General features: G+C 35.3%; 1 protein-coding gene and 1 pseudogene across 2 annotated transcripts; both read left to right on the plus strand.

Moving 5' to 3' along the window:
- Window positions 1–1,986: 1,986 nt before the first annotated feature.
- On the plus strand, window positions 1,987–5,938 carry LOC147495068 (electron transfer flavoprotein subunit alpha, mitochondrial-like; annotated as a pseudogene). Its single transcript, XR_015199546.1, has 6 exons — window positions 1,987–2,181; window positions 2,255–2,468; window positions 2,663–2,826; window positions 3,044–3,202; window positions 5,588–5,630; window positions 5,761–5,938. The product of XR_015199546.1 is annotated as an electron transfer flavoprotein subunit alpha, mitochondrial-like (transcript).
- Window positions 5,939–8,212: 2,274 nt separating this feature from the next.
- LOC147495069 (small ribosomal subunit protein mL103 (rPPR7)-like) lies at window positions 8,213–8,806 on the plus strand. Its single transcript, XM_086568306.1, has 2 exons — window positions 8,213–8,306; window positions 8,385–8,806. Exons 1-2 carry the CDS (start codon window positions 8,213–8,215, stop codon window positions 8,804–8,806), a joined length of 516 nt encoding a protein of 171 aa, XP_086424432.1.
- The last annotated feature ends 984 nt before the right edge of the window (window positions 8,807–9,790 follow it).

Genomic DNA, 9,790 nt, shown 5'->3' on the forward strand with positions numbered 1-9,790 from the left:
ATCCTTAGTTATTTGAGTATGGCAGGACTTGAACCTGCGACCATTAGGCTAAGCCCAATGCTCTACCAACTCAGCTATACACTAATACACCTCAAAGATATTTTGTAATAAATATGGATTAGTGTGGAAAAGATTGATTCTAGTGAGGTCACAAAGAACAAAGGGATATGAGAGAAAACTTCTATCCGGCCAATTCTAAAGAGAAGCACCAAAAGAACACTTGTTTGTCTTATATATCACTACTAAAAAAATGGGTTTTTATCTCGGTTCTAAAATTAGCCTTATCTCAGTTCAAGTGGTAATCGAGATAATTTGTCCTATAAACGAGATAATATGTCCCATAACTTAGTTACTAGTTCTGAGTATAAATCTGTTATCTCACATCATACTTAACCGAGATAATACATATAGATTTTACGACTGGTGGTGTGAACTGATATAATTGATATTATATCAGAAATTTCATTTATCTCACACACAACTGATATAATTGATATTATACCAAATATCTCGGCACTCAACTGATATAATTCCTATTATACCAAATATCTCGGAATAGATATGCAAAGAAAACAGAAATCGCAGAAAAAGAGGGGACCACGATCAAACAAGGAAGTCATGGCTTTCTCCAGTACTCTCTCATGAATAACACGAACTCACGATGGGCAACCGCCTACTCCCAACTATCTCATCCTCTCCACACTCTCTTCATCTCCTCTCCACTGTATCTCCACATGGCACCAACTTCGAAACAATTTCCACTACCCATTTCAACTCCACAGTAGTTCAACACCTCCTCTGGTTTTCAGGTACGAAAATTTAATTTTTACTTTGGCTTGTATTGGATTTTCGTATTAAGTGTGGTGAATATATGTGTCAGAATTACCATTGGTTTTCCTCAGTTTGGGGTGGCAATGGTTTTTACATAATAGGTAAAAAGAAAACCATTGGATTTTTAGAAATAAAACCTTTCACCTTTCTGATGCAATATATATGTTTGTTGAAATGCTTCGCAGAATTCCTATTTGGTAAAATAAAAGTTTTCATCAACAAATTTCAAAAAATTTAGTTGAATTTAATTGTAAATTGAATGTCTCGAATCAAGATTGAATGAACTGTTGTTTTTTTTTTGTTGAAATGAAATTTCAATATTATACTTTCATTCTTATAGTTCATTCGCCCAGACAGTTCTATTCAGATGTTTCCTTCTTTTGAGTGCAATTTCAAACATAGGTTTGCAGTAGTTTTTGTACTTAGGTGTGTGCATGTAGTTTGCTTGATCCTGCCGAGTTTGTCTACCCAACCAGTGTTTAGGCCGGGGGGGGGGGGTGTTAGATGTATATCCACCTCGACACCCTGTGTTTGTTTGTTTGTCTGTGCATTTTGTGTCATGTGAGCTATGATCCCTTTGATTTACACCATCGGTGTACCTGTGTACAAGCTAGAGGATGTAGGGTAATTGGTTATATAGCACGGGTGAGATTGCAGTAAATGTTAAGTGCTACTTACAACTTTGGGTATGTTGGATTCAAATGCTAATAAGTTTGTGTAGGGTGTGTGACGGGGTTCTTAACTTAATTGATTCACCTTTGGGTATGTTGTCTGTTTCAGTTGTATACACATTTGTTAATGTTTCTGGAGGACAAATAGTCTCGACTGTCATGTGCATAATGGACTGGCATGGATTATTGCTAAGCATAATGAACTGGTGGCTTGGAGTCCAACAGAAAGGTGAAATCCATACTAATGTTGTATATGAGTACCTGCTATACCTTGGCGACAAATATTACAATTGGCAGCGAACTTCTTTTCTAGGATTCTTAGACCATGTATTTTTGGAGCAAGTGCTTTCCATATCCTTGGCGCGCTTCCTATATTCAGGATTCTTTGACCAGGTATATCTTTTGAATTATTTTTGATAGCTTTATATACATGGTCTGAAATTTAGTTAGGTTCGAATCTACTCAGTCTTCAAATATTTGACTGAACCAAATTGTCGCTTCGGAAGCTGGCCGAGGCTACTCTAGTGGACACGTGAAACAATCATCATATAGCGCAATCACAGCTGCAAGGTCTATTAGTGAACAGAATTCAATTTCTTTATTATTAGCTGGGTCAGGTCCGTCCCTTCACAAAGCAGCTTCACACGCTGCTGCCTCATTCCATCCTTCCATATCTCAGGTACGTAACATTATTTTATTATTATTATTGAATGTAATGTTTAATTCTCTAATATTATTTATTTGATTATTAGGTACTTGTGGCTGATACTGGATAAACTGTCACATCCACTTGCAAAACCATGGGCAGAACTAGTCCATTTGGTTCAGAAAAAAAGGTGGATACTCACATATAATTGCTCCATCGAATTTATTTAGAAAAAATGTATTGCCACGAGTAGTTGCTCTTTTAGATGTTTCCCCTATAACGGATGTAACTAATATTTCTGGGTCTCAAGTATATGTCAGGTAAGCTCAGGTTTCTTCCTTGAGATGGAATACATATTAGTCTTTGATGTTGTTATACATGTTATAAGAAGAATTATTTAAAATGGACGTAGGCGACACAGTTTAGATTATATCCAAACATAGCAGTGTGTCACTTATATATCTGTTATGTGTATGCCATTTAATAATTGGGTGTAACTTCTTCTTCATTGTAGGCCAATTTATGCAGGGAATGCTCTTTGCACTGTTCGATATACTGGTGTTGATCCTTGTATGCTGACCATTAGGTCCACCTCATTCCCTGTTCCTCATATTTCATCTGATTCAAAATGGGATGCAGCTCCTGTTTCGCAGGTTGATATCTCAACCTATAGTGAAGGTCTGTTTGTCTCACTATTTAATAAGTGTACAACATTTTGTGGATGCAAGACTAATTGTTTTAACTTGATTACACCTTTATGCTATTTATTATGTTTGTTGAGTATACAGTTTGTTGAGTCTCCATCGCTTCAAACCAGTTTTGATTTTTTCCATTTGACAATTAAAATCTTTCAAACATATCTTCTTCTTTACATTTGTCTTCTAACAATGTGCAGACACCCTTGGAAAATCTAGATATTTAAAGCATACATCTCAAGATACGGAACGCCCAGATTTGGGCAGTGCAAGGGCAGTAGTTACAGGCAGTCGAGCTTTGAAAAGTCCTGAGAACTTCAGATTACTTGAGAAGCTTGCTGAAAAGCTTGGTGCAGCAGGTATTTGCTCAGGTTCTTTTTCAGATGCTTCAGATTGGGAGCAATTACTGGATGGCTTGGGCCACTCCTGTATCAGAGGATGTCAAAGCGCCGGTTAAAGGCTCTACTATGATAATTGTCTATGTTGTCTTTCTATGTTGTCTTAGCCATTGGAAGTTCTTTTTGTATACTTGTGAGATCTGTGCTTCTCGTAACAGCAGGATATAAAACAGCCACAACACTTTTCAACAAAATGCATGTGTATTTTCCGTGCCCCTATGTCTTTTTTTGATTCTACCCCCCTATGTCTTTTTTTGATTCTACCCCAAGTGGACGGATACTGAATAGAGTATGTGTACCAAACTTAGTTCTCTTAAATGGTTTCCTTGTTACAGGTCTTATTGATTCATGTTCGAGTTTTTCAAGAGCTAATATACTATCCCTCCTTCAGGCTTCCACAGTTCAAAGTGCAGTGGATTTGAACATTCCCAGCCAAATAGCTGTCGTTGCTTTCTCGATTGTACAACTCGTGGGAATCACTGCAGTAATGTCGCAGGTTGCATGGCAGGTTTTCGCGATTTTTGTACCTGTAATTGGAACCTGTATTTGGTATCAGGTAATGCTTAAATCTTTTACGTTTTATCTGAGATTCAAACTTTCAAGTAAATCCTGTCAGAGATCTGTAGTTTCTAATTTTTTCATATACAAGAATGGCCACTTTGCGTGATGGTATGTTGAACATTTCCCGTGCCAATATTTGAAGAACACTGTGTCATGTGAAGCAACTGGAACCATATCAGTTGAATGAATTTCAAAATGATAGTGCCATACCAAGAATCCAAATCACACAAATTTTTTTATGAAAGCATTTACAGTGCCACATGGTACTTTGAAATTTGGAGTGCCATTTGTTACTCTTTAATTCTTTCTATCTGACACTATCTTAGTCCTCTCTTTCAGTTCTTCCCATCTTCTACTTGATTTAAACTTATGATCTCATTATACCATTACATGAACTGAAGGTGTCCAGTGGGTTACTGGTCAAGACTTGGAAGGTTGGGCCCAAGGTTTTGGATTCACCGGAGAAAGGGGATTTAAGTTCTAGCTATCAAAAAGAAAAAAAAAACATACAATGTTCAACTCATGTTTTTTTTTTTTGTTATTATTTTTTCGGTTCAGTATTCAAATATATCTTAATACTTTTCGTGAAAGGAGGTGCATGTGTTTCTCTTGGAAACTTCTTTTGCTTTTTCTATCCTCTCTGAGTTCTTTCATGAAGCATTGGATCTATAACATAGTAAAACTTTTAACCTGTTAAGTTCATGAGAAATCACTTGAGATTCTTATGGTACATTTTTTTTGTGATATATAGTCCTAAATCCTAATTGTTATGTTATTTTGTTGACACATAGTTCTTATGTTTGCTTTCGCTTTCGATTATTACATTCATGTACTGTTCTTATTTTTTTATTTTTTTTGTTTGCCTAACTTAGTAGTATGAGTGGATAAACTGAGAACTTCGCTTAGTAATCCTTTTTTGTTTTCCTATTACATTTGTAATCATAAATTCATAATGTCTTTGCATTAATCTTTGCTGAGCTCAGGCTCTGACTACAAGTCCTTAAGTATTGACATCTCAATTTACAATTTTTCAAAGGTAATACTTAAAGTATTAGGCCATCAAAAAATGTTTACATCTAAGTTACATTGACACATATACGTGTGTCCGTATTTGACACCGATACGAAGTGTCTTGATACGGCGAAATATAAGAAAATGAGGTATATCACATACAATATGTGGCAGTTTGTGTCTGACAAGGACATGTGGATACGTATCCGACATGGATTAGTTTTGAAATATGGTATGTCCATGTAACATAGGTTTCCATGATCTTATAGTTCTGAACATGTCATGAACACATGCTGAATGGATGGAGAGCTTAAGTCATTAGGGTATACAGCTTTTATGAAGTCCTTTGCTTGACCTCTAAAGTAGTTGTTGATTACTGTCTTGTTTCCAGCAATACTACATATCGACGGCACGAGAATTAGCACGTCTTGTTGGAGTATGCAAAGCATGCATGTTCCTTGATGCTCTTTTCATGTTTATTTTACTTTTCGTTTTTTTCTTGTTTTTTTAAAGTAAAAGTCTTTGTATGTATCTAATCAAAGGCCAATTACATCAACCACTAATAACTAGTGAGAAGCTACTTTTAAGACCAGAAACCCAGTTACACCCCCAAAAGCTAATATTTGCCTCTTTTACAGTTTGTTGTACAATTCAGCAGGTCACCCATATTTCCTGGATATTTGGAAAGTTTAGGCTGTGAGATTCTGCTTGAAAACCTTGCATGACTATGTGGATCATTAAACGTATTCTGACCTCTATTGTTGTTTTGCTTAGTTGGAGCCACTCGAACTGCTGTTGATACATCTATTGCCAAAGAGTAAGTACTTGTTATACTTTTTTGTAAGTTGTTAAAGAGTGAGTGAAATAAAATTTATTTTGGTATTTGGATTACTGAAATATGTTAATTGTCAAACTAATCATTTAATATTTTCATCTTGGCTTGGTAGGTTCCATGCGTGTCAATTTCAAAGAGAAGATTTTGGAACTTTTATTAGCTTTCTTAGGGAAATATGTAAATAATTTTTTACTTAGCTACTTTATGACTTGATATAACAATTAGTTATGTTCGTGTTCGATATTGTACATTCAATTCTTATCTTAATAAAATCAGTTTATTTAAAGAAATTTACTTATGTTGGGTTGTTTTTGTTGATTGGTGTTGATGTTTATAAATACGAAGGGGAATGTGGTTGTTTGGGAGAGTGGTTTGTATTTGCAAGTTGTTATAATTTGTGAACAATACTAGCACAATTAGAAAAAAAAAATGACAAACTATGTCGACTAAATAAAGGGGTGAGATAAAAGGAAATTTATCACGATTGTTTCTTTTTATATTATCTCGGTTTCAATAAAAAAATGATCTCAGTTTTCTTCTATACTAATTGGTTTCAGTCACAATTCATCTCGGTTTTCTTCTATATAATCTCGATTCCATTAAGAAAACTGAGATAATAGATTTAGATAAGATGTCAGACTTCTGAGATAATTTAGTAGCTTATTATCTCGGTTTTATAGAACTCTATTATCTCAGTGGATGTTATCTCGGTTTGTTTGTCCTATAAAACCAAGGTAAAAACTCTAACATCTCACTTTTTAGCCGAGCTTATAAACCTTTTTTTTAGTAGTGTATGAAAGGGAAATTATTGGTTTAATCATAGTCAAAGAGCAAACTACATAAACAGTAGTGTTGAGATTACCATTGAAATTTCTTTGAATGTAAGGGTGAGCCTTTGAAGAGAAACACTTGAAGATTGTGTGAAATATTTCCACAGTTGAATTCACGGGGCCATAAGTTGAAGAAGAAAAAAAGAAAATACATAACATGAATTTGCATTTGTAATAAAACTACATCAATCTATGAAATTTAAAAAAAGGTTCACTGAGTGCTTGTGTTTAATCAGAATAAAAATATAGTTACATACGCAAAGAGATTGAAATTCATAAAGAGGATGAGTTGCAAAATTACAACAAATTACTCTTTTTTAAGACTATTCACATTTTAACACTAAATTCATGTTAATCGTGTACTATGGTGGAGCACAATCATCGTTTTTGTTTTGAAACACTATTAATGTTAAATAAATAAATAAATATTGAAAGTCAGTGTAGCATACAAATTCAACATAGGAAAAAACATAAAATAAATAGAAATTGAAGATTGTTGTTTGTATTAAATATGAAGGAAAAGAACAAAAATCATAAGACCCAACTCAGCATCTACTTACAAAGTTCATCCCTCAAACTTTAGTAAGATTGATATGGATTGCGAAGGAAGAAATAGAAAAGGCTAACGTCTATATTTTGAAATTATATGTTCAGACTCTATCACGACTACTTAGTTTCTACAGCATCTTCACAAGGAGATTCACATTTGATTATATTAAATTAACCACAAATTTAGGTAGTAGGGAAAAGAAAGAACAATAGATTGTCCAGTCGAAAATCAAAATACCCAAAAGTGAAGTTAGTGAAGAAGAAATTGTATATGATATGATGAGGGAGAAAAAAGTATGCAAAATATCGAAATTCATGACGTGGAGCGATTTAGTATAGTTTTAGAATAGATAGGTCAGAGCATCTCTAGGTGGCAGTAAATTCAGTCGCATCCTTCAAATTTGAATGAATGCGTCGGAATTTGCCAAAATTCCATCTTTAGGTGGTAGCATTCGTGGTCGCATCACCTGCTTGTTCGCATTCTTGTTTGCAAATTTGGCAATTTGGATGCGGATGCGGAGCGACATTGGTAATGTCACGCGCCATTGCAAATGTCGTCCTAATTTTTTTTTTTTACTTTGACCAGCACCACGCACCAGTAGTACTGTCGCGCGCCACTACTAATGTCGCGCGAGTTATTTTTTTTTTACATTTTCAATTTGGTGCGACAGTGGGAATGTCACGAAATAGGTCGGTTTCGTTCTCCACATTTAGCATATGAAAAAACTATTGCTCGTCAACAACAACAAGTGTTGGAACATCATCAGAACAAGTTTGATGATATTACTAAACAAGGTTTTGCTATGAGACTTATTTCTTTATATGGGAAACCGGGTATGTTTGGTCATGCTTTAAAACTGTTTGATGAATTGCCTGAACGGTATAATGCACTTTTAAATGCTAGTGTTGTGTCTAACAAGTTTGATGAGACTCACAAGTTGTCGGATTTTCCTTATGGTAATGATCTAATTACAAAAAGAAAGAATATCCTTCACCCGTTATCTCCTCATCTTCCTATTTATAAGCCACAGCTCACTTCAACGTTTTCAATTTTCCGTAGAATATCCGCGGTATTCCTAACCACTCTAGTTTTGTTTAGTTATATGCTGTATTTAAAAATAGGTTTGATTTGCTTCACCTATGTGATTTTCTACAAATTCTTGTTTTATTCAAGCTTTTATTGAAATGGGGAAGTGGGAGAATGCTCGTTCCATGTTGGATGGGGTGGAGCCGAGTTTGATTACTTTTAATACACTGCTGAATGGGTTTTATAGGGATGGTAAGTTTGAGGATTTGGGCTAGGATGGAAGAGAGTGGGATTGTCCCGTATATAATAAGTTATAATGCTAACTTGCAGGTTTCGTTAATGTGGGGAAGATATCAGAGGCACTTGAATTAGTTGAACAGCTTGGGAATAAGGTAGAGAAACCTAATCTTTTTACGTATAATGTTTTGATAAAATGGTATGGCAATAACGGGAATCTGGATGAAGCTAAAAGCGTATATGATAATATGTTGAAGACTGGTGTTGTTCCGGATTGGTTCACTTTTGAGGCACTCATTCCCTGTGTTTGTGGGAAAGGGGAGTTTGGTCTTGCTCTTAAGCTTTGTGAAAAGAGTATTGGCTCTAATTGCCATGTTTCCGCGGGCATAGTGCAGGTTGTGGTTGATGGGTTGGTGAAAGAGTCGAAGGTTGAGGAAACGAAGGGGATTATGGAGATTGCACAGTCAAAAAAGTGTTATCGTTCGAAATTGAAAATGCCTCAAGAAATTGAGTGATGTTATTCTTCCTTTAGTGATATGATCGATGTAATGTTTCTTTGTTTTCCCTGTTTGCTTTTGCAAATTGATTTGCTTCTTTGATACACTACAAATTCGTTACCGTTTATTACTGAATGTGGGAAGAACTGGATTTCCTTGTGCCTCTTTCAATGTTGCTGACTTGCATCTTATCAACTTGCTTATAAGGGTTGCTTTGTTTGATATTTAGACCCCTAAAGGTCTGTTTATATGATCCTTTTGGCCTCCTTTTATAACTTTATCATAAACTGGTGGTGCATTATTCTGCGCACACAGTATAATGCATGTTTGTTCAATACCGAGAGAAAGCAATTTCTTGCTTATAAGGGTTATAAGGTGATTTAAGGCATCTTATCAACTTGCTTATAAGGGTTGCTTCTTTTGATATTTAGATAAAGCTTTATGCAGCAAATGAGAATTCAAAAACTATTGGAATTTAAGTGAGGTGCATGGAATAACTAAGATAGTAAGTTAACAGAATATGATCAGTCAGAACAAAGTGATCCATCAGAACAACTTGATCCAGTAGTAGAAAGTGATCCATCAGTAGAACTGGATTCAATCAACTGACGTACTACCAGAGTACCAGATCATTTGGCTCAAACTAAGGAACAAATGATTTCGAGTCTAACTGTAAGGGTGCATGGGAACTCGTAAGCGAAAATGCTGGCATTTGGGAATTGCACCTTACTGTTCTTCCAAATAATAAAGCGGTAATGTTAGATTCAACTGTTCTTGGCCCATCCCAACTTCCATTGCCCAAAGAGACTGCTGCTGTTAGTAAAGGTCTGTTTATATGATCCTTTTGGCCTCCTTTTATATCTTTATCATGAACTGCTGGTGCATTATTCGGCGCGCACAGTATAATGCATGTTTGTTCAATCTCAAATTCACATATATAACATGTTTTATCTGAGATTCTCTTGTTTTCTAATTACAATGGGTCGCCAACAGGCTTTGTTA

The sequence above is a fragment of the Coptis chinensis genome, chromosome 6 (assembly GCF_015680905.1).
Source record: "Coptis chinensis isolate HL-2020 chromosome 6, ASM1568090v1, whole genome shotgun sequence".
Lineage (NCBI taxonomy): Eukaryota > Viridiplantae > Streptophyta > Magnoliopsida > Ranunculales > Ranunculaceae > Coptis > Coptis chinensis.